Source organism: Hippopotamus amphibius, chromosome 14 (assembly GCF_030028045.1).
Source record: "Hippopotamus amphibius kiboko isolate mHipAmp2 chromosome 14, mHipAmp2.hap2, whole genome shotgun sequence".
Lineage (NCBI taxonomy): Eukaryota > Metazoa > Chordata > Mammalia > Artiodactyla > Hippopotamidae > Hippopotamus > Hippopotamus amphibius.
The window spans coordinates 48,262,713-48,288,257 of NC_080199.1; the positions used below are offsets into that span (position 1 = coordinate 48,262,713).

Sequence of the window (25,545 nt, forward strand, 5' to 3'; positions counted from 1 at the left end):
CAAATGGAACCTGGCACTGGTCCTCAATTTAGAACATGTGAGTTTTCCTATAATCCTAAGTGGATCCTTGACACTCAGTGGAGAGACATTCTTAGACCTTCCAAAATTTGTCACATCTCTCTAACCTTTTAATAGCCTTTATTTAATGCACTTTAAATGCCAGCACTGGTAAGTTGACTATTTCTCTTACAAAGTCAACGGGTTTTGTTTTGTTTTTTTCAATAATTGAATGAAAATAATTTTATGGAAGTAGGCAGCAGTTCAAGCTTTAGTTCTAGATACTCAGTAGTGGTAATCTGACCTCATTCCTGTCTCAAAATGAGCACCGTACAATTTTCAATTAGCCAAGTTGGAGAATATTGCCTGTGATGCAGCTTTAATTTCACAGGACGCTGGTCGAAACGAGGAGATCAGAAAATGTTCGTGTTCCACTCTTGACATGTGGTTTAGGGCCAGAGGGCCTGGCAGGGAAGGTAGGTAGTACCCCTTAGAGGAGATCAGTGTGAGTTGCCTTGAATGGCTGGAGGAGCAACAGGATTCTGATTCCGGAAGGGCAGGTGCTGGCTCAGGCCAGCCCAGTGGTAGGGGAGTGAAGGGAAGTTCTGGAGGCATGCTTTACTCAGACTCAGGTTTATTAGGACAGAGCCAGCCCTTTGGTACAGGGTCATCATTGGCTGATTGACTTTTTGAATTGGGTCTAAGTGGTATTTTACAAACCTCTGACAATTCCGTGGAATGATTGTCCAGGCATATTGTAGTCTCTGGCCCCATGCCTGCTTTTTTTGTTTGCAGTTTGAAGCAGCTCAGGGTATCACAAAAGTGAGTATTTCCTGGCTGGTTTAGCTGTTTCTTTGTAAATATTTCACCAACAGGACAGAGAAGTCACTTCAAAAAACATACCCTGGGGCCCTTGGCCCTTCTGTTTGTATTAGTACTTCCTTCTTTGTACTTGTGTTCCTTAGATAGTGGTTTAAGGCAAGTGCCTTATTTCACCACTGTGTGAAACTTTTTTAGGTAAATGCCATATACAAGATAGGAAATTTATAAATAAGATTTCATAACACTTAAAGCATTTGGATCTAAACTTGTTATGATTTTACTTTGGTACTAGTATCTAGTGCTAATTTTGAATTCATAGGTCTGTAGTTGTTGGAATTAAGGCCCTTTTTAGTGCTTGGTAGTAATTCTAATCAATTAATTTCTCACTCTTTACAAGGATCCTCTGGGATGTATGGCAGATAAATAGTACTATTTTATTGCTTCTGTTCATCCTCTGTTATTTGATACGTATCTTCCATAGATTGTAAGTGGGCCCTAAGAGATGTATACATCCTTAAATGAAAACACTGAGTCATTAACATAACTCCTTATTTCCAATTGGATGTGACATCCTGGCAGTAGCAAACAAACTTTGTCCTCATTCAAAATCATCCCGTTCATATAATGTGTTTACAACTGCATTGTCTTTCTGATGACAAAATACCATTCTGATCAGAATACATATGTTCCTATGGCAATTTTTATACATGGTATCAGCCCAAATCACCCTTCAGCTTTTGCCCATTTATGAACTTAGTGTTACTATCGAGGCCTGCACTGTGTAACGTGGTTGCCACATGTGGGTACTGAGCCCTTGAAATGTGGCTAGTCTGAATTGAGATGTACTGTAAATGTAGAATACACACTGGATTTTGAATACTTAGGAAGAAAAATAAGATATCTCATCAATAAATGTTTTATATTGATTATATGTTGAAATGATAATATTTTGGGTATATTAGAATAATTCGATTGAAATTAGTTTTACTTTTTGCCTGAAAGTTTATATTACACATGTGGTTCACATTATATTTCTCTGGCCGGTAATCTGTGTGTTTACTTGCTGTACCTCTTGCCACAACTTTCCTTCTCAGGAGAGCTCCCCACAGCCTCAGTGTCTGGTTCAGCATCGGTCTGTTCATTTTGTATGTTCCTGTTGGGAAATCTCAGTATTCCTCACTGCTTTTCACTTTCTCCAATTGGCCACTTATCTATCTTAATAATTATTGTTGTACAATTACCTTTGAGGGGTTATCTGTATTTGATTCTCATAGTTCTTAATGTAAAGGGAATACTTCTATGAATTTTAGGGGGATGTTATACATTCTTTATATTTTCAGGCTATAACACAAATATCTTATAATTTTTTTTTCATAACTACATTTCCTTCAGGGCACTATTTTTCCAAGTAACCACTAAAATTTAACCTCTTATTTCCAAAATGTTGTAGTATGGCTTGGAAAGAATTATGAGTGAAGAGAGGAGTCTTTCTTTGTTAGCCAGAGCCATCGATCCTGAGCAGACCAGCATGATGACGGATGTGGTTAAACTCCTTTCTGCAGTGTGTATTGTAGGGGAGGAAAGCATGTAAGTCTTCTCAACTTATTTCTCTAATTACATAATAATTTAATACAGTCTGATTCATGTAATGTTTTCATTATTCTATTATAGTCTAGAATTTACTTTAAATAAATGAGGTATACTTAAGCAGTTGATTTAGATTCATTTTGGCCGAATAGCAATGTTTGAGTAGTAATTTTTTCTCTTAATCGATATGGTAGTTATGGGCCAACATGTTTCTGTGAAAAATGGATTTCTTCATTATATTTAAACTGTTCTGAACTCAAACCCTAAATAAACAGTCTAAATGAAGACTTTAAAAAAATATGCAAATTGGTTCTGTGTCTTATGATTTTATTTTTCAGATAGAGTTAATTCAGTAATAAGTGAATAATTGATAATGTACTGGTTGAGGGTACAGTGTCCTTGACTGTGAAGTATAAAGTAAAGTTTTAACTTTAAAGACATTATCCACAATTGCTAGAGCTGTAACTAAAAGACCATTACATGCATATTAAAAGAAATAAACCCATTTTCTTTTTAAGGAATATTAGTGTTCTTATTACAAGAAAGCATTTAAAAATTATTTAAAATACCTTTTATAAAGATGAAGATATACAAACTGAACAAACAAAACAACAGAAATGGCCCTCCCTCCTATAAGTGTAGGCAGAGCCCTGTAAGTGAAACCTCCTGTACACATTTCAAAATTGTCCATGTGGAGGTCCTGTGGGGCTGCTGACTATTGTGCTGCTCAGTTTGGATTTAGTTGGAGAGTCAACAGGCACCACTCAGCCCAGACCCTCTGCCCCCATATGTAGCTATAGTGTGTGTATCCTTGGATGAAGCCATGCCTGCTGCAGTCCCAGCTGCAAAGCCAGGTGTACAGCTTTCCCATTTTAAAAAGACCATATTAATTTTGGTGTAGAAATCAAAGTGTGAATTTAATGTCAACACATAAGGTACTTACTGTGCTCCCCCCACCTGTTTCTTCTCTTCCTCCATCTTCCCTCATTCCTCTTTCCCCCCTCCCTCCCCTACATAATGTTTCTTCTATCTCTTCCCTTTTCCTTCCCTACCCCTTCTTCCTTCCTTTCCCCTCTTTTTTTCCGACTCCTTTGCCTCCTCTTCCTTTATCCTCTTTCTCTTTTTCCTTTTCCCTCTTCTCCTTTTCCTTCACTTCCATATTATTTTTTATAATTTCTTGACTTCAGAAGTTTATCAAAATGGCAAATAACTCTTAGAACTACGTGCCTATGTCCACAAACTGTGTGAGCTTTTACAGTATCCTGGGTACCGTTAGCATAAGTATTCTTTAAAGAAGTAGCAAGTATAGTTCTTGCATAACCATTATTCTTAATGTTTGACTATAATTCCTTACTACTGTATGTTTTAGACCACCAGAGCCTCATTTATTGGTACTTAAACTCAAGACAAAATAGAGTTGTAGTGGTTAAGAACATTTATATAGTGCTCAGTACGCAGACGGTCTGATTCCAGATCCTTGCTCTACCACTCTACCATTGAGTAGATGTGAGACTTTAGACAAATTGCTTAACCTTTTTCTGCCTCAGTTCCTTAACCTATAATATAGGCTAACAATAACCTACTTCATAGAATCATATACATTAAAAATAGTTAATATTTGTAAAACCGGTTTAAATAGTGCCTGATGTGTAGTAAGCACTATATAAATGATTGATAAATAAACATGATCATGGGGTTATTATGAGGAATAAATGAATTAAAACATATATATAGTTCGTGCTCGATGTGTGCTATGTAATCAGTAAGCTACCTTTAAAATGTTCTTGGTTGTCTGGGAGTAGTGACTCTGGAGTTTAGTAGATTAAGCTGTTGTATTGGGTTACTTGGGTTATTTGCTCTTTGCAATTTAATTTATAATTTCAAATTTTCCAATAGCCTTGAAGAAGTTTTAGAAGCTTTAACATCAGCTGGAGAAGAAAGAAAAATTGACAGATTTTCTTCTATTGTGGAAGGTCTTCGGCACAATTCAGTTCAATTGCAAGTAGGTTTCATGTTTATTATTCATACTGTTTTGTAACTGTTTTCTGACTGACTTATATTTAATACTGTAGTATGAAGCCCCACATTCCATTGAATATTTTATAGCATTTTTAATAAATACAGAATTCTAACATAATTTATCTTATAGATACAAATTCATGTGCACCTATAATTATTTCCTTAGGTTCTTAGAAGTTTAGTTGCTAGATTTCTCTGTGAAATATATAATCATATAGTCCATCAATTATCTCAATAGTTGATTATTATAATTTTTTAAGAAGTCTTGGCAATTAAGTGAATTGTGGCCTCTCGTTGTATTAGTTTTATATCTGCGAAGTTGAGAGTGTGCATGAGTAAAAAGACCAAAGTACACTTAGAAAAATCTTTTCAAAGATTTTTAAGAGTCCCAAAATGTCACATTTAGAGTTGAAACATTACAATACCCAAGCTGCATATTTAATATTCATTTAATTTCTCCCCTATTTTTAAAGACACAAGAATTTTATTGCTGTAATTATTGTTACAATCATTGCTAATCAAACCTAAGTATCTTTAGGGAATTATTGATGCCTGATTCCTACCTTCAAATTTTAAAAAACTTAATTGGTATGGTTGGGACCTGACTCTTGGGATTTTTAAAAGATCCTCAGGTGATTCTAATGTGCAGTAAAATTTGGAAACCAAGGTGCTAATAGCTATGAAGTAAATCTGTCTTACACTTAATAGTAAAATCTTATAGTTTTAATTTTTATTTTAAAGCTCTGTGTACCTTAGCCATTTAATTGTTTCTCATTGTAGTAGGAATAGAAAAGCCATATCTTAGTGTTAAATTAATAAAAATAAACATGGCATTTGATGAAAAATCAGAAAATGTTAGGGACTGTCTATCTAGTTAGTAATTTATGATGTCATTTCTGAAGATGGTATTTTATGAATCTACTTCTGAGGAGTTTTTGTGAATGGTGGTGAGGAACGCTGTGTGATTGGCTTCTCGGGGCAGTAGGCAGACTTGAAGAACTGAGTATGTGCATGGTTACTATTGCATGGGTCCAGTTCCTGGAGCTTCTGAAAAAGAGCCCCTCCTTCCCCATCTGGGAGTGGGGGCCTGGGCTGTGTGTCCACCGCTGACCTCGACCCTGCTCCTTCAGTTGCTTGGTGGGCTGAGGTCTGTTAATCCGTATACCATTACTCTCATTTCCCTTTCCTCCTCCTTCCTCATTGGCCCCAGATTTCCTGTTCACCACAGGACTAATGAAGAGTGAGCCTGAAAGAAACTGTGTAGAGAAAAGCTGAACAATTGCTTTAGCTGGGTTTTCCTGTAGTACTCAGGTACCTTCTGCTTGTATAGTGTTTGTGCAAATACAAGTAGGTTATTAGATTAATTTTGGTAATTTGTTCAGCTTATTAGAAATTATATCTAATTTAAAAAGTCTCACTATGAAATGTAATAGTCACATGTAAAGTTTATCACCTAAGTAAAGACCTTTTTGTCCTAATACATACTTTTTGTATTTAAGGACACACATGTTATAAGAATGATGAAAGGAATAGTCAGGCAGTCTTGAATTTGAGTCCCAGCTCTTCACATCCTAGCTTTAATGACTGTGGATCAGTTTCCAAATCTTTTCTATACTTCAGTTTTCTCAGTTGCAAGATGGCAGTAATCATAGTACCTAGCTCATTACTGATGCAAGGATTATATAGGATACGGGTTTAAATGCTTAGTACACTGCTTGGTTCATTAGCAGAAGCTTTCAGTAAATGCTAGCTTTTAAAAAGTAATTTTGGTAAATTAAAAAAACAAAGTCAGTGGAGATTAAATGTGATCGTCATTTTTTTAAGAAACATTACCAGTGTTGATGTTAAAATTGATACTTAAGTATATAAGCCAGCATTTAATGAAAACTTACTAATTAAAATTTATGTTCACGCAAAAACACAGGCACAAATTTTTATAGCAGCTTTATTTGTTATAGCCCCACACTGGGAACAACCCAGGTGTCCCTCAACAGGTGAATGGTTACACTGTGGTACACCCGTACATAGAAAATACTGTTTAGCATCAAAAAGGAATGAACTACTGATTTATACAACTTGCATGAATCTTCAGAGAATTATACAGATTGAAAAATGCCAGTCCTAAAAGGTTACACACTGTGTGATTCCATTTATATAACATTCTTGAAATAACCAAATTGTAGAGAACAGTCTTCTAAGAACAGTTTACTGCTTTACTGGTTGCCAAAGGTTTGGAATGTAGTCTGGGGAAGTGTTGGGTGTGGCTGTAAATAAATAGCAGGAAGGAGTGTCCTGTGATTGAAGCGGTTCTGTGTCTTGATTGTGGTTGTGGTTACACAGATTTACACATGTGATGAAATTGCATAGAACTGTACATGCAAACACAGATGAATGTAAAGCTGGTAAAATCTGAGAAAGCTCTGTGGATTGTACTAATTTCAACTTCTTGGTTTTGGCATTGTGCTCTAATGATGCGGGATGTTACCAATGGGAGGAATTGTGTGACGAGTGCTAAGGACCAATCTGTACTTTTGTTTTGTTTTTGTTTTGCAACTTCCTATGAATCTATAATTACTTCAGAATAAAAAGTTTAAAAAATCTTGATAAAATTAGGGTTCCAGCCTTTTTTACAACAGTATTACATTATTTGATGTTTGAAAGCTGTGAGGGAAAGAGGATAAAGAAGGTCTTGTTAAGAACAAAGCCAAGTTTTGCCTAGGTAAATGAGTCATTAGTTGGAAAGTTTGACTACTGCAGCCTTAAGTGTCTTGGTTATTTGGCGTATTAAATTTGTTTTGGCTACCACACATTAAAGTAAATCTATCTTATCTTTTAAAATCCTGTTTACTGTATGAACTTGAAGGCACACTATAGGAATCAAAAAAATTCTTGGATAAATTTATTCATTTCTATTATGGGTAGTTACTTTGATTTTACTGAAGGTGCTATGTTATGGAGAAAAATTTTTATAGTTACAATAAAATATGATAAAGGAACTATTAATTAAAAACTGAAAATTAAGATTACTGTTCCATAGAAGACATTGACTTGAAGAAATTAAAATATATTTGTCTAGAGAATTGATGTACTTTTGAAATGATTTCTTTTTTCAACAGCTTTATTGAGGTAAAATTTATTCATTTAAAGTGAACAATTCTGAGTTTTTTTATGTATATTCAGAATTGTGCAATTTTCACCACAATCAATTTAGTACATTTTCATCACCCCCAAAAGAAAGACCTCACACCTTGGTCATCACCCCACAGTACTCTCAGTGTCTCTAGCTGGAGGCAGCCAATACTCTACTTTCTCTTTATATAGAGTTTCATGTTCTAGTTTGGTATCAGTGAAGTCACACAATGTGTGATCTTTTTCTGACTTCTTTCACTTAGCATAGTATTTTCAAGTTTCATCCATGTTGTAGTATATATCAGAATTTCATTTTTGTTGTTGTTGTTACCAAATATTATTCTATTATATGGACATATACCACATTTTGTTTATCAGTTGTCAGTTGGTGGACATGTGGGTTGTTTATGCTTTTTGGTTATTATAAATAATGCTACTGTGAATATTTTGGAGGTTTTTTTTTTTAAACAAGTGCATAAGCAGTTATATTTAGTGTTAAGGCAGTAGGTGGAGAGGAGGGGCTAGCAGCAGCCTCTTGCTTCCTGCATAGTTGTGGAAGTCATGTAATCGATCACTTCTTGAGAATTTTTTTTTTACCAGGGTACAGGTGGTGGATTGTATTTGCTTTCATGGAACTAATTGCCTTAGTTGTAATTAATTATATTTTCTGTTACTCTCAGTAGTGTTGTTATTTTTTGATGTCCTATAAACACTAAAATTTCTTGATGTAGTTTTTAAAGTTTAATTTTCATTGAGAAGTGAAAGGTCCTTTTAGCATCATTTAAATTCATTTCTTTCTTATTTTTCTGATAAGTTCAGGTTAAATTTGTTTGGTCTTGATTAGGAATAGACAATGGGAGGAATTGTTCTAAATTCTGATATTCCCGACTGAACCATTTTGTTGTGGGTTTTATTAAGCCAAATGTATGAAATAGCTAGCAGGTAGCAAGCTTAAGTTAAGAGCAAAAGTATTGTTTTCCAGAGAGCTAACTTAGGGGGAGAAAAGTAAGTAGATTCTCTTTTCTGGGATTGCTTATTGTGTTCCATTTCCTTTAAAATGATCAAGCAGTACTTTAGTAATATCTAAAACTTTCCTTTCTGGGTGTTTCTAAATTTAATAAAAATAAAAAATATTTTAGCACTAGCTGGTTATCAGTTTTCCCGTAAAGCTATTGCTCTAAGTACCCATTTTATTCCATTGGCTATATAAGTTGCATTTATTAAAATGTACTAGTCAGGGGTGATATTAGCAAATCAAATAAAAATTAAAATTTGTCTCTGAATAAAATAGAAACCAATTGTTTGCTTTTAAATTGGAGAAAATGAGAAATAGTAAAATTTAAAAAAATTCTTATTGTTCTTTTATTGCAAAGTATATTTATTCCAAAGTACTTTTTAAAGGAGGATTGTTACATTTTCTTGAGTCTGATAATAGTAATGATGATGAAGATAATGTGACTGCCTCTGCTTCTGATAGACTTGAGTAGACCTCCACCCCTCTCCCCACATAGTATAGTAAGAAAGTGAAAAACTAAGTACCAGCAATAACTTAAAATTATTCTCAGGCCTTAGTGAGCCTTACTATCAGAAAAGAAAGTGCAGATATAAATATTGCACTTAAAGATACATTACTTTCTTTTCTCAAGTGTGTCAAACAGAGGTTTTAATCTTCAAGCAAAGTAATCCTCTCTAGTTAATTTAAGCAGGAAATGGGACTAAGTACCTTACAGAATTTCTAGCAGGCGCGGGGACCTTGTGTGGGTATATGTAGCCAGAAGTAATGCATAAGAGGGAATATCAGACCACATCCAGGAATGTTCTAATGGAAACATCACTCCTAATGTTCTTCTCTGGTCAGTACCCGAGACACTGTGCCAGCCGGCTGGGAGAGCTTCTGCATCAGCACCAAACCCTCTGTCATAGGGTCCAGTCTTCATGGGTGTGATGAGTTCCTTGTGTTGGCTGGGTCTTCCTTAGAAGAAGGTTGGAATAATGTGGGTAGACCAGTCTCTAGTATTTGTCACACTTTGATTTTCATTGTTATTTTCATTTCTCTTCTCTTATTATTGGTTTTTCTTTCCATATGTACCTTCTCTCTTTTCTCGTTAGAGCCATACTTCGCTAGAATGTCAGAAGCATTATCTGGATTCTAAGGAGTTTGTTCAAACCCGTGTTGTTAGGCATAGGGCTGATGGAATTGTGGTAGATTTTTGTCAGGAAAGGAATCAAAGTGTGCGGATCCTGGAGTTTTTTAGGTGGCTATTTGGCTTTTCCTCTGCATCTGTGTTCTCAGGCCTGCAGTGACAACACACTGTACTTTCCCTTCCTACGGTGTCTTCTTGATCCAGTCTTCTTGGACTCCTGGCTGGGGAGTGTCAAGAACATGCAGGGTCTGTGATTTTAAGCCACTTGTAAACTACTGTGTTAGTCTGCCACAGTTGTATGGGTACTGTTGGAAGACACGAACTCCTAGGTCACAAACAAAGGATTTCATTTGCTCACAGCCAAACGGTAGCTCAAGTGTCAGCTTTGTCAGTCCAGGTTTCCAGTTGCAGTGGGTTGTGTTATAGGAACGACACCCTGAGCTTAGAGAATGGGCAGCAATGACTTTAACTGGTACTGGCTGTGATGAGATCCGTCCCATTTGTCTCCTGGAGTATTTAATTAAGCCTGCTGGTCAGCAGTGCTTCAAGCAGCAGGTTGAGGCTGCCCTGCAGTATGTATGTATGTATGTATGTATGTATGTATGTATGTATGTATGTATTTATTTATGTATGTATGGCTGCGTTGGGTCTTCATTGCTGTGCCGGCTTTCTCTAGTTGTGGTGAGCAGGGGCTGCTCTTCATTGCAGTGCATGGGCTTCTCAGTGCAGTGGCTTCTCTTGTTGTGGAGCATGGGCTCTAGGTTCATGGGCTTCAGTAATTACAGTGAATAGGCTCAGTACTTGTGTCTCGTGGGCTCTAGAGCGCAGGCTTGGTAGTTGTGGCGCATGAGCTTAGTTGCTTTGCAGCATGTGGGATCTTCCCGGACTAGGGCTCGAACCCATGTCCCCTGCATTGGCAGGCAGATTCCTAACCACTGCGCCACCAGGGAAGTCCCTGTCCTGCAGTATTGACCTCAGCCATGCCTTCCAGACCCCAGAACCCATCAGCTGAACAAATCCTGTAAACCATCAGGGTCTATCTTAGGGCTTTCTACCAGGAAGCTTTCTTATTTTCTTCTGTTGCTCTTTTACTCCGCCTGAGGTATTAATGATTGCACAGACTTCCCTTTGTTCAGCAAGGAGGACGTGTGGGGCAACTCTTGAATTAGTAACAACGCTGGCAGTGAGTTGAAGCTGACCTGAATGCCTTTCAGGGCTGATGGAGTGTCACTGATCACTTCAGCTAAAACCAGGGACACTTTCGTACCACCTGTTCTAATCAGATGACTCATCGTAGGGTTATCTATATGTAGATGCACGTATATAGAGATCAGTGTTCTCTCCAGAAAACTCCCGGGAGTAACCAGAGTTGGCCTGGGTGTGGAGAGATGGCCACAGTTTTCTGAGGCTGTACCTACACTGGTGCTGTTTCCTCAAACACCTGAACATATCTTATGAGCACCTCTGAGGTGTAAGTTGTGGTGTTTTTGGAGAGAGGCAAGTTAATGCCTGGCTTCCCCACAAGATACATAGTCCTGAAGGTGCACGTGGTGCTCCTGGAAGGAACGTGTTGTTTATAGTTGTTGGGGGCCCCCAATTGGGATCTCTTTTGGTTGGGGGGCTACTGGGAGACAGTGCTTTCAACAAGACCTCCCAGTCAGCTAGTAAACTTTTGGGTTCTCAGTTCAGAAAATAATTGAGTCCAGTCTTTGTTCTGGAGGGACTGTGAAGACATGGCAGACATGGCAGGCTGTGTCACAGGAGAGGAACTTTGAGCTTTGAGAACACAGATCTTTCAGAATGGGCTGTGGGTCTGCCTGCCCTGTTGCTCTGGAGGGGAGATGCTGTCTCTATCTTCCAGGGTGGTTTGCTATACAGATATCCTTATAAGGTCTCACAGAAGAAAGGCCATCTATACCTCTACTTGCAGAAACTCGAGAAACACAGAGAGAATTGCCTGGCAGTGGAGAGCGGATCCTTGCACCTTCTTGGCTGCTTTTCCTTCAGTCTGATGCTCCTGGTGTTCCTGTACATTGACTGTACCTTGATGTTGAGAGAATGGAACAAAACCTTCACTAGTTTTGGTTTATGTGATACTACAGAGTGCTTATTTTCCCTACATTAATTATTGACTAAAGGGAAAACATGTCTTCTAAAGTTTCTTTATCAGAGAAGATAAGAACGAGTTCTGTCAGAGAGCAAACATGAATAAGGGGAGAGCAAAATTCTTCGGAGGGGCAAAATTCTTGTTTTTGGAGGGGCAAAATTCCTGTAGCAACTTCAGTTTCTTAGCTTGATCACTTAAAATATACTTAAGTCTTTTTAATTCCCTCCAGATTTCTCAAAATTTGACTTAGTATATTCTTAAATGCTTATGGTTAGCTGAACTTTTGCTGTATTTCTGTGAACCGCTTATTTTTGCTATTACCTAGTAAAAATAACCCAAGTCTTGTAATTTCTTTACCCACTCTTGAAACACATAGCCATTATTCTCTTTAGGTTTTTTTTTTTATTGTAGTAAAATATACATAACATTAAATTTACCATTTAAACCATTTTTAAGCGTACATTTAAGTGACATTAAGAACATTCACAGTGTTGTGTAATATCATATCTTTGGGCTTTTTAAGATCTAGTGATGATGTTGATGGAACAGTGGGCGGGGGTGGTAGATATATCCTAGGATTCAGTGTACAGGAGTGGTTGACATATCCTTTTAGGATTCCCGTGGTAGGTATTTCTCTATCCTGGAATGTATTTTCCAAAGAAGCAAAAACTAGGAATAAAATCCAAGTCTTTGGTATCTCTGGAACTGTTACTAGAGGAAAATTGTGTTACAGACACATTCAGGTCTTAACAAGTATCTTATGGTTACACAGAAAAGTGAAGAGGGTGGTCACATTTAGAGAACAGTAAGAAAAACTGAGTGTTCTGCTAAGTATGAACTTCATCTGTAATGCTTATGAGTTAGACAGTTTGAAAATGATACTCTTGCTGAAACTTGCTTTGTGGAACCAAGATTGTTCATCTGGGTACCTTGGGATTTGATGTGCAAGGGACTAGGGAATGCCTTCCATGGGAACTTGGAGAGGAAGTTGGAAGAAGCTGGGGGATATCAAACTCAGTGCAGATCTGACTCCAGGTGAAGGAGAGAGGGAGGGAAGAAGGGTTGGATGGAAATGTTGTAGATCACTATGCAGTTCTAGGAGGACTTGGCAAGGTGGCTGGGGAATCCTCCAGCTAAAGTCCTGGGCATCCCAGGATCAGGCACAGTTTAGTATTCTTGCTGTGATCAGACATTGGCTGGGGGAGCCCATGGGAAGCGTAGCTCCAGCTCACCTGTTGTGATGGATGTCACAGGGCAGTAGCCAGGGCTGTTGGTCATTTATACTCACTGCAGTCAGAGATTGAAAGTGCATTCTCATGATTGCTGCAAAGACAAAGTTTTCTTAACTTTAAAACAAAACAAAACAAAACCCCCCCAAAAAAACCTTTTCACTCTTTGGATTTCATTGAGTTCAATTACAGAATAGATCTTTGAAAATTTGATTGGATCCAATTTTTCCATGATAATAGGAAAAATGGTGTTTTTTTAATATTAAAAAATTGAGATAGTCCCCCATTATATAACTAGTTTAGGCTCACTAAAATATTAAAACCAGAGTAGGAAAAATCACCCTTAATTTAATTATCACTGTACTTTTAAGTATGTTACCGGGCAATAATCAATAAATATGACATTGAAACAGATAAGATACAATGCCTTTTTGAATTTAGCCAAGTTCATTAACTTCTGTTTGTTTTCTTTCCCTTACCTCTTAAATGCTCAGAATGTACCCAGGTTTAATCTTGTCCAAGACCAAATGAAGGTCTTCCTATAATGAATGGTTATATCTTGATTTACTGTTTCTTTTTGCTTCAAGTATCTCCTACCCCCTCAAAAAAGTCAGTGTTCACTACAGTTATTTTTAATATCAAGTACGCTGTTCTCACATTTAACGAAGGGTCAAATGAAGAATACAGAGTATAGTAGAACGTTTATTTTTAGGGTCATTGTTGGGGCATTCCAGAAGGATGCAGAGATCAATTTATTTTAATTTCTCTCTGTTTTGACTCCTACTTTTATTGAGGTTTGCTGCAGTATGGTTACTGTATCTGTATGAATCAAAACGTTAAACATATTAGAATCGACTAGTAAATAATATGCTATTAAGCTAATAAACATGAAAGAAACAGTAAAATAATATTCTAATGTGAAATATTGTTGTGTGAAACACACACCAAAGTAAATATGATAAACTAGTGGGTAACAGTTTTGTTCTAGAGTATACTGCCAATTTTCTGAGTCTGTGTAATACATTTTTTTGCTTATGGTGCAGCAGACCACCAGAAAGATAAACTTAATTCATGACTTAAGGTAACTGCAAAGTTTCATATTTAACCAGTCAATTGGTTAATTATTCAGCAATTGCTGTGCAGGGTTCTGCTAGATATCAGAACTATAAAGATGAATGAAATACACTCCTTAAGCCCTTAAGAAGCTTATACTTAGAAATTTAAAGCTGACTAATGTTTCATATGAAAATTGCGATACCAGGAGTTTCAGCAAAATGGGAGAACACAGAAGAAATTCATGATATCTCAGGGGGAGTGTCTGAATAAACATTTAAGAATCCAGTTTTTGTCTTGAATCCAACAGTTCCTGTTCATATAAATTAGAGTCTCTTGATTCCTGCAGTTTATTTCTCTGAATCTGTATGGGATGTATGCAGTTACCTCAGGCTCTGACTTGTCCTCTTACTGTGTCTCTCATTTACTGAACATTTAATTGGAAATATAAGTAAAATTATAGGACTTTACATCTGCTGATACACTTGACTCTGTGTTTGTCTACATTATGTAGTAGTCTGTTTTAGTTTATATTCTGAATTAATGCATGAGATTTTAAAATTCTGTGGAGTTTCTTTAGTTGTACTGGAGGCAAGATATTTCTCTTTTACTCATTTTAACTTGATAAATGTGGAATTTGATTGTGCAAAGAGAGACAGATGATTTCTGCTATGGGGTAGGGAAGATGAATAGCGGTCTAACCTGTGTCTTCCAGGCCCAGATAGTAAGTATTCACAGATTCTGGTAGCATTTTTATTTAAGTACTCTACTGGTGCCTGTTTCCAGTCTCAATGTAGCTTCTGAAGCAGATGTGTTTTCAATGTAGTATAGCCATCATTTTACATGTGAAAACATCTTGTATTCAGGATGAACATACTGACCAAGTGTGAACTTTCTAAAGAATACTCGCTTTTGCTGTTTGTTGGATACCTTTTCAGTTCCTTCCACATAATCATGGAGAAAGCATCTGTGCTGGTGGCCTTTGAAAAACCTGAACAGTCCTGTGTTTGGGTCTCAAGTATCACAGCTGTTAGTGTACCTGGAAGTTTGCGCTTAAACTTGTTTGTCCAAAAAGGGTTGGAAACCAAAGGTTAAAGATGCAGAAAGTGTTTATTTTTTCTCCTGTTTGTGTTGCATAGTGATAGATAGCAGTAAATTAAGTTGTGTGCTGGAGGAAATTTAGGTGATATGTATTCACATATGAAGAAACCGTCTCACTTCACTTTCAAGGGCAGAAAGCTACTTTGCTGATTAAGTGATGTAAGTTCTGGCGTGTGTCTTTGTCTTGCTATTTAACCTCTTTCTACTTCCTTTGATCATTTGCCTCTTTCCTAAGATTGCCTTTGACAAGCTCTATCCCTCATATTGAATATCTTTGAGATTTTTGCTTACAGTTTATCTTTGTCCCCTGTTACATGTCTTTACCCCTTCTAGCTTACGACTGCTGACATTTGTCCCACTATGTGTAATTACCTTTTTGGCTACGTATTTTCCTAAACTTGGCTGTGTAGATTTTGCTGGTCTCAGCTTTTGTAGTACATTTTCAGTCTGCTGCTGCTCTAGAGGAAATCCTCAACTGCCCTGAGTTCTAGCTGGACATGTGTGTGCCTGTGTGTGCAGACACATCTTTATAGTTAGAAGTTACATTAAAAATACCTTTTCTCATGTAAGGCTCCTTTTTGATAATTGGAGCAAGAGTAACAAATGAGTTTATAACATTTACTTTCCAAATCATTAGAACTGAGTCCATGATCTAACACCTAAAGACGTGTCTTACTTGTAAGCCTTGTTTGAACCAAAGGTTAATAAGCAGTATTTCTAAAGTATAGAGATGCATCAAGGAGAATATTTTAGAGCCAATTTTAATCGTATGCTTTCATTTACTGGTTGCATATGGTACATGTGAGAAGGAAAATGTTTTCCATGTGGAATAGCAATTCTGTCCCTTTGTAGAAACTTCTCGCCAAGTTACCAGTTTGCCAAACACAGTGGTAAGTATCTTATTTGAGCTATTGGAGCATTTGACACAGTTGATCACTCTTGCTGTTGATACACTTTCCTCTCATACTTCCAGCATACCACAATCTCCTCGTTTATCTTCTACCATATTGATAGTTTTTTTTACTTTTCTTTAACTCATTTCAAATCAAAACGTACGGTTGAAATGTCCCAGCCAGTGCTTGTACCTTCTCTTCTCTCTGTTTACTGCTCTTTCGATGATTCCATCTAAGATCTCGGTTTTTACATACATTTGCTTTGGTGATCTCTTTCTTAGACTAGAGTCTCCTATATCCAATTTCCTTTTCTGCTTTTTTCGATGAGGATCAATCATAGACAGTATTTCCAACTTCACATCTCTGAAACTGAACGCCTGATCTTTCTTCCCAAGCCTGTTTCCTCTTTTTATCCTGATTTCTTTTCCATGTTAATAAATGACTGGCAGCCTTGGAATTGCATAGGCCAAAATTTGTGCGTTCAGTCTCTTGTCTCCTCTCTTTCTCTAGTAGTGATTTCTTTTTCATTTCATAGCTGTATCCCTAGCATCACGAAGTGCTTAGTAGACATCATTAGCAGGCTTGAAAGGAGTGAAATATATGAGCTAGTAAACAGAGAAGATCTGATGCCCAAAGACAGAACCTTCAGTCAACTTAGGATGCTCCCAAGAGGGCAGAAACTGCTGTTTTCTTACCCTCATCAGTTCCAGAGGGAGGTAGCTTTTGTCTGCTGTTGAAACTATTAGTATGGCATAATTAGTGTAAATTAATGGAGATCATATATGCTATGTTTTTAGAACATCAAACAGAACACGGTGATTAATTCTTTATGATGAATATCACAATTTCATTATTTCCTCGAGTTTCTAACATCCCAGCATTCAATAACTAATTTTTTAAATGAATGTATGATTCCTAATGTACATTTCAATCTCAGAATTTTAAAGGCAGGATTTATCCTCTTCTCCTGTGAAATCTGTTTCTCTCCTTGCATTTTATGTCTCCGTCAAGGGTCACCTCCTGTCTAGTCGAACAACAAAGGTGGGAGGACTTGTAAATGCTTTTCTTTTGCCTCAACCATGTGTTCACCGAGCCATCAGATGTTTCTCAAACGTTGTTCAAGACCTCCTCGTTGCTCACCAAAGCTACTTCTATGATAGCTTCTTAACTTGAATCTATTACCTCTAATTGTTGCCTCTTCTCTGCGTAAAATCCTGTACGATTTCCCCTATTGCTAGCTGAACTTTCTGACTCAGCACAAGAGACTGTGCCTCATGTGTCTGGCCTCATCTTAATCGAGTCCTTTGCCTGCTTTCCCCCTTCCTACCTTTACAAACTGCTCAGGAAATCTGAATTCCTTGTAATTCAACAAAAGGGCCCAGGTCTTTGAACATGTTAATTCCTCTGCTTAAACGTCTTGATCCTCCTCTTCATCTGGCTGTCTTCCTATTAATTATTAATTCTTAAGAGCCAGTACTGTTCTCAGCTGTCCTTTTTTTAATTTACTGTCTCCATATTCTCATTATATACTGAACATATCTCTTATAGTACATAGTATATTTTTGTATTGAACCTACTTGTCTTCACCAGGGTAGGCAGCATGTCCTGTTTTACCTTTTAGTTCCTGAGCCTTTTCTACTGTCTCTAGAAATTGATTTATATAGGATAGATGCCAGATCGGCACCTACTTATGCTGGTATGCTATATCAGTGTGAAATCATGTGATAAAAAATGTCTAAATATCTCAATATATCTATTACAAACCTAGAAGGAACTCTTTGATTTGTAAGGAAATAAATCAATACATTTTACTGTATGTAGACATGTGTTTACATGATATAAATTTGTCAAAGAGTGGTTGTAGGTCATGATAATGGCAAATTACCATTAGAATTGGGAAGGGAATCTTAAAGAATTAAATTCACTATTTCAGCTTAAGTCAATATCCTATTTTTTTCTTTTATGAAAAATTGCCTTTTAAAATGTTTCCTGGAAATAATTGGGATAATTTCTCTTCTTTCTCCTCAATTTAATGCTAATATTATTTTACATATATCGACTTTCCATTTGGGTGATATTTGCTGCTAATTTTTATGTTTATTTTTGCTATCTTTGAGTTGTCTATAATATGTATCTTTTCCAGAAACCTGGTGACTAATACTAATTTAATTTCTCTGAACATAGAGAAACATTACTTGTATGCTGTTTGAGATCTTTTAAAATGCTGAAAAAAACATTTGTGGCTACTGGGTAATGACTGGCAAGGAAATGGAAAAGAAAGCATTTTAAACTTGACTTTTTGACATGAACTGGTTACAGCTGAGTGAACGTGTATTGGAAAGATAGACTCTCTTTTAAGTTTTTTCTTTCCCTTTTTTTTTTTTCTTTTAAATATGTTTTCCTTTTCCCTCTCTTTCAAGTTTTGACAGTAGAGACATGCTGGCCAGATTTTAATGTTTAGATATCAAATAGAACAATTGGACCATATATTTCAACCAGCAAGAACTGAGACCCCTGTTGGTGTCTTAATCCCAAAATGGCATTTTAAATTCATATAAACCTTGCCTTAAGGCATGGAGAAAGGACAATTTAGGGAATGGCATGAGGTTAAACATATTGATTAGTAGGCTGGTCTTTCTTGCTAGAATTTGGTGGAATGTGGACTTAGAAAAATAACATCATCAACAACAACAAAGAATTCTTTGCTTCTTTAGAAACAACATGTTTTGCTTCCATTATATAGATTTTGGATAATGAAAGATATAATTCAGCCAGGGATTAAAAAAGGAGGAGATCCAGGTTGAAAGTTGGAGTGTTAAATATGAATAGGAAAATACAGCAATTTTTAATTTTCATCATTTAAGTTATACCGAAGCATTTAGTTAGCTATGTTATTTCTTTATGTCTTCTTAATAAGCGTAACACACAGTAAGTTTGAATTTTTCTCAAAGTGTAGGAACCATTGCTTGGTAAGTTAACGTCTAGTAATTAGATGTGCAGTGTTCATAACATAAGAGTTTGGTAATAACAACCCCATTAGCTAGTTTCACGCCTTTGTTAACTCTTGTTGACTCGAAGTCTTTGGGTTTCTCTTGATGAATGGGAAGTTATTTTATTATCCTATTTTAGATGTGTTGTCTATCTAAGGATATTTATAGTTTTTCAACTAATGTGTGTTCAGTTTATGTCCTGTGTGTATGGAATGATATTTTTGGACAAGAACTTAAGTTTTGGTTGGAGTGAATTAAAAACTCCACTGAAAAGCAGCTATACCCCATTAAAAAATAAAAAGAACTATATTTCTTGTCTAATTTATATTGACAAATATTTTACATACAAATTATTTTAATAGACTCACCTGTGAAGGAAGATATTTGATAATACTTGTAACAGCCTTGATATTTCAGCTCTATTACTGTTTTTTTAATGTCGAAATCCAAGTTTAAGTCTTGCTGTGTAATTTATTGTAGGTAGCGTGTATGCAGCTCATCAATGCCCTTGTTACATCTCCTGATGATTTGGACTTCAGGCTTCACATCAGAAATGAATTTATGCGTTGTGGATTGAAAGAGATATTGCCAGTAAGTGCCCTGCAGTCTCCTTATTAATATTTAAATTAGAAAAGTACTTGAGTAGGGGGAAATTTAGATAAATTACCTTCAAGAATAATTCATCTGTAGGATAAAAGGCTTGAGTATAAAATCTGTTTTTGAAATACAGATAATAAGGTTTGAGTATTATTTAACACTTTAAGTGTTTGAATGCTATAAATCAAGTTGAATTGTTGGCTTATTGTTTATGTTTTTGTTAATTTTTTTCATTGTTAAAAACAAAACCATTCCTTATAATTCCTATTTAATATCTCTAGAATTTAAAACGTATTAAGAATGATGGCCTGGATATCCAACTTAAAGTCTTTGATGAGCATAAGGAAGAAGATTTGATTGAGTTCTCCCATCGCCTTGAAGATATTAGAGCTGAACTTGAATATCCTTTTTTCTGATGTCTAATCAAATATGTAATTACTGCTAAACCTTAAACAGTCAGTCCCCTACCCTCTAAAATATTAAACTTCTGAAGTCATTTCTAGATAAACAATATAAAGTCAAGAATCAGAAGGATGTTTGTATAAACCTTTTTTATTTTATTAGTTTATATGTGTTTTTGTGAAAACATGCATATGTAAATGGATGTTACAACCTACAAATGGAAGCTGTTAGACAGGCCTCTTAATGTGTGTGTGTACGATCCGTTCTTTTTGTCTGGTTCCTTCCCTACCTCCAGTGCTTTTCAGCATTAGGAATAGGTGCCCTTAGCCTGCTGGTTAGTTCCTACCCTGTACCTTGGGTGTATCTTCATATGGGCCTTTGTTTAACTCTGTGCATCTGTAGATATCTGTGCTTGTCCAGAGATCTGCCACATTTCTGCCTTCCACTGGGGCTGCTCCATGGTAGATAATGCCTGGTACCAGCTGTCTTGGTCAGGGCTCTCCCAGAACCCAGTACAGACTCCATAACCACCTGCCCACTACTCTTTCTGCCAGCAGCATCTTGGCTCAAGAGAGGAAGATTGGTTGGAGTTGCTTGTGGAGGAGAAGCCAGGAAGTGTCACGTCAAGTTGTCATTTGCACATAGTTTCTCTCTACTTTCATTCCGAACTATGTGTGTTTTATTATATGCTGAGTATATATGATGCCTATTTTAGGTTGAGATGCACAGTAATCTTTCAAAGCCTTCCTTACAGAGCAGATTCCGTGTCACATTATTGCAGTTGTTCGGTGTAGAGGATAAATAAATCCACATATTCCTTAATCAACTTACTGAAGTGAATGATCTTTACAACATGGTGTGGAACACAGTTAAGGAAACCAGAGCGGAGGGATATTTCATTTCAATTCTGCAGCATCTTTTGCTGATTCGAAATGATAATTTTATAAGGTAAGAGGAAGCTATATTCTAATATTTTCTTTTACTAATAAAATTCTATTAATTGTGAAATTCACCTGATATTTGATTTGGGCAAGCAAATATTTTTAAGATTTATGTTTCTTTCATAACACTGATTCATAGAATGCAGTGTTTCCTATGGGCATATATTTAGATAGACGATGGTATGAAATGATATTACTGTTATTTTTTAAGCTCCAGCAGATTCTTGGTTACAACTTTTCATCTGAATAAAAATGCGAACTAGCAACAAATTACTAGTTTATTGCATGATGTATAATATTTTCTGGTTAGTCCTTAGGCAATAGGGATGGTGTTGATAAGTTTCTTTTCATAAGTTACATGAAGGGTACTAAACATCACTTTTATTAGTGTTTAAGTAGCTAGAAATTTCCTTAATAAGACAGTTAGGTTTAATGTTGCTAATGTATCAGAAAGCTAGACAAATTACTTTTCCAGTTTGATTATATCCTAGATATCTTGAGCTTAACAAATTGTTTAAAGAAAATAATTGTTTATCCTTGTCTATCTGTAGTTATATATGGATAGTAGCACTTAAGATGCTGGATTGTTATGAAGATTGAAATGGTAACATCAGTGAGGCTCCTAGCCAAATATCTGGCACGTGGTGTATACTCACTACATGTTCTCTATACCCGCTTTCCTCTTTTATTACTAGTTTATGAAGGAATTTGAGATCCTTGAATATAAAACCATTTTGGTCACCTTTAATTTAATTTTGCTGAAAATTTATTCTCAAATACTATGGATAGTATGTCTTTTCTTACTCTAATTTCAAGTAGAAGGAATTACTAGACAGTCTCATTCATGCTGGGCCCTCTGGATGATGTAGAGGGTATAATTTAGGTTTTTGATGTACCTAACAATTAGCACAATAAAAGTCTAAACATGATAAAACTTCAGATTCTTTGAGATGAATACACCATCCACCCTACCTCCTTCCTTTGTAGAAATGGGAAATCCCAATGGTATTCTAAAATTGTAAAATATGAGTTCAGGAACCTGTTTTAAGGCTTCATTTGCTTTTTTCTCATATTTTATTAAAATAAGACAGTTCAAATATTTAACTACTTTATAAATACTAGATGAAAAATACTAATACTTGACTAAATAAGATTTTTAAGTATCATAGGTATCCTGTAATTGTAATACTGTATCCTCCTGAAGATTTACTTAAAAGTAAACTTGAAACTTCCATTTATTATAAAATAATCCTGTCCTTTTCTTGATCCCTGTATGGTTCGTCCTGTCAACCTCTGATTTTTTGCTGCTTGAATTTTCAAGAATTTAAGACTGCTGTTTGCTTTTGAAGGATTGAATGTGTCTGTAGTGCTGCAAAGGGGGTTATTTCTTACTTAGGACCTTGGTCTGTTCTCCAGCGGAGGGTGGTGGGGGGCGGCGTGGAATGTGGTTGTGTCTACCTTCAAAACAGATTAAAAACCACAACACTTTTGGGGCATGCTCAGGTGAGCCTATCACTTCAGTGGAATCAAGAGTAGAGAAATATTACATTGTAGCAACACCAAAGTGACATTAGTGAGGCATAGAAGTTTATCTACTTTGGTCATTTTTTGAGTATCACCTTTTAAGTTTGATACTCCTCCACCTTGCCTTCCTCTTTGGCTCCTTAAGCTGGAGGCCCTTTGTCTTTGTTCTAGGTGTGGTTGCTATGAAGGCAGAGTTCTTCTCATGACTGCTGTAGTCAAGACAATCCCATCGGTTCTTTCCCATGTTCCAAAATTCTCAGTTATTTATTACTATTATTGTTGTTGTTTATTCTTATAGTGAGTATACATTTATTACAAGATAGAATCAGAGTTGTGGTCATTTACATAATGTTTTTGTTATACATTCATTAAAATTTAAAAAATATTTACCTTTTAATTTATATACAGTAAATTTTACTCTTTTTGTTGTGCAGTCCTATGGATCTTGTTCTTTTGGTTTTACCTTCGTGTTTTGGTTTTACTATCTCAAATGGGCCTGGATTTTACCTTTCAGAGATTTTCAGTTATCTGAACATTTTCATTTAATGAACATTTAAAATTAATATTGATATTAATAAACATAATTTTAAAAGTTTTTTTTAAGTTAATTTTCATTGTAGAGTGCAAAATATTCTTATTTAAAAGAATTAGTGGATAGGAAAATTAAAATCTTTGGTCACTTTCACATTTGGAACAAAAGAAAATTTTACTGAGATGGAACTCAATTGGAGAATGTATATCAGAGATGCCCAAGAAAAATCAAATGCAGTAAGATAATTGGAAAGCAGATAGAAGATCAAATTCAATTGTGTAACAAATTATTAATGGCTTATTGTATACAAAATAGCATGTTAGTTGAATGTACATGGGAGATAATTTCTGATATCAGGTTAAAAAAAACTGCAGAGAAAGTGAAGGTGATTTCAAAATATTCTCCAACAAAAATGACTTTTTATTAGTGAAGTAATGACATTTATATTTATTCCTTAATTAGGTTGTTTACGTATTCCTCTGATATCTTCACTACCTTACCAATATCAATCATAGAGATTATTTCCCAGATTTACATTTCTGGAATCTAGAAGTACATTGTTCTTTACTAGTATTACCTTGGTGAAAGAGTTTTTGCATGAATTTTCACCTACATTGTAAATAAGCTCATAATTTAGGAGGGTGGAAGTGAGAAAACATTTAATGAAATATGTTTTTTTAAAAAAATGACACAAAATACCTTGTGTTTATTTAAGCCATGTTTTTATTAAAACAACATCAAGATTGACATTAAATAAGAGTAAGGAAGGGACAGAGTGCATCATCTCAATTATTTATTTATTTATTTATTTATTCATTTGAATTTGTTATTTATTTATTGGCTATGCTGGGTCTTCCTTGCTGCACACGGCTTTCTCTAGTTGTGGTAGTGGGGGCTACTCTTCCTTGTGGTGCGCAGGCTTCTCATTGCGGTAGCTTCTCTGGTTGCGGAGCACAGGCTCTAGGCGCATGGGCTTCAGTAGTTGTGGCACACGGGCTCAATAGTTGTGGCTCACGGGGTCTAGAGCGCAGGCTCAATAGTTGTGGCACACGGGCTTAGTTACTCTGTGGCATGTGGGATCTTCCTGGAGCAGGGCGCAAACCCGTGTTCCCTGCATTGGCAGGCGGATTCTTAACCACTGCGCCACCTAGGAAGCCCCTCAATTTTTTAAACGTGATCAATAGAAATGTGTGTGCAATTTATATCTCAAGTGTAAATGTGGTTATTATAGCTAAAATATTAGGGAATAGGAGATTATTTCTTTGAAAGAAGTTGAGAAAACTAAGGAAAGCATTGATAATACCTTCTTGCTTTGATTTGTACCCAAGAACACTGCTTGAATATTTTTACTATATGACAATTAGTGAACTTTGTCTTATTTGCTAAGTTTTAGCTGTAGTGAATTTTATTCAGCATGATGGATGCCATATTAGATGTAAGGTAAGTAGGTCCAAGGCAGTAGGTCATAGTTTATAGGGAAGGAAAGCTCAAGTAGCTGGAGGTGCTGTCACATACATGATGAGAAGGGGTTGGAGAGGAAAACTGTGCAAAAAGTCATGGAGAAGAAATAAGTCCTAAGGGGTGGCTGGGATGGAGGACTGTATTCATTAGAATAGTATGTACTCTCTCTATCACTGCAGTTTGATTTTTGTTTGTAAAAATCTTCTGGATATTTCACATTTGTTGGCTTGAGTTTTAAGGGATGTTCTTTAGTTTATTATGAATACAAGTGGACTGAACCTAACTGTAGTTACACATGAAGCCTATTGAGATTTTAATTAAATTTAAATTTTGGACAAAAATGGTTGAACTGAATTTTTCTGGCTTTCTTCTGAGTAAGAAATATTCATTTGATATTGTTTACAATTCACAGTATCACAAACATTCTAAAAACAGTGAACTGTATGGTTTTAAGAACCTTCCAGATAATATTTTAGAAAATATATCTTTTGGTTTGTATTAATAAATGGTAACTCTTTCAGTATGGTATGATGATCGATTGATGATCTCTGCTGAGGACTGCTTGTAAGCACATATCACTTCAGTTTGATATTCTCTTCCTTACTGCCTACTAATTAAGTCAAGGTTCTGACTTTTATAAGAAAATGATCTTTAAAGCACACTGTATTTATAGCTAAAAGATTATAAAAAATATAATGTGTTAAAATTATTTTAAGGAAAGTGGCAATTGTATTTACTGTCACTCCCATGTTAAATCTGTTATGTCAGTTGTTGAAACTATACAATAATATATTGTTGAGCTAGAAATCAAGCTACTGTAATATTTTGATGTAAAGTTACACTAATAAATTGAGTGTACATTTATTCTTGTCCTTGATTCTAGGCAACAGTACTTCAAATTAATTGATGAGTGTATATCACAGATTGTACTGCATAGAGATGGGATGGATCCAGACTTCACATATCGAAAAAGACTAGACTTAGATTTAAGTCAGTTTGTTGGTGAGTGTTTCTCTG

At 35.9% G+C, this 25,545-nt stretch overlaps 1 protein-coding gene across 6 annotated transcripts in view; it reads left to right on the forward strand.

Annotated features, from left to right (window-relative positions):
- The window catches only part of DIAPH3 (diaphanous related formin 3), a 485,817-nt gene that overhangs the window by 153,341 nt on the left and 306,931 nt on the right, over positions 1 to 25,545 (forward strand). For all 6 annotated transcript variants that reach the window (XM_057707607.1, XM_057707608.1, XM_057707613.1 and 3 more), the window contains 6 exons: positions 2,270 to 2,406; positions 4,303 to 4,408; positions 19,552 to 19,662; positions 19,950 to 20,068; positions 20,902 to 21,018; positions 25,412 to 25,530. In XM_057707607.1, the coding sequence (XP_057563590.1) occupies positions 2,270 to 2,406; positions 4,303 to 4,408; positions 19,552 to 19,662; positions 19,950 to 20,068; positions 20,902 to 21,018; positions 25,412 to 25,530 (709 nt within the window). The remainder of the gene's footprint in view (positions 1 to 2,269; positions 2,407 to 4,302; positions 4,409 to 19,551; positions 19,663 to 19,949; positions 20,069 to 20,901; positions 21,019 to 25,411; positions 25,531 to 25,545) is intronic.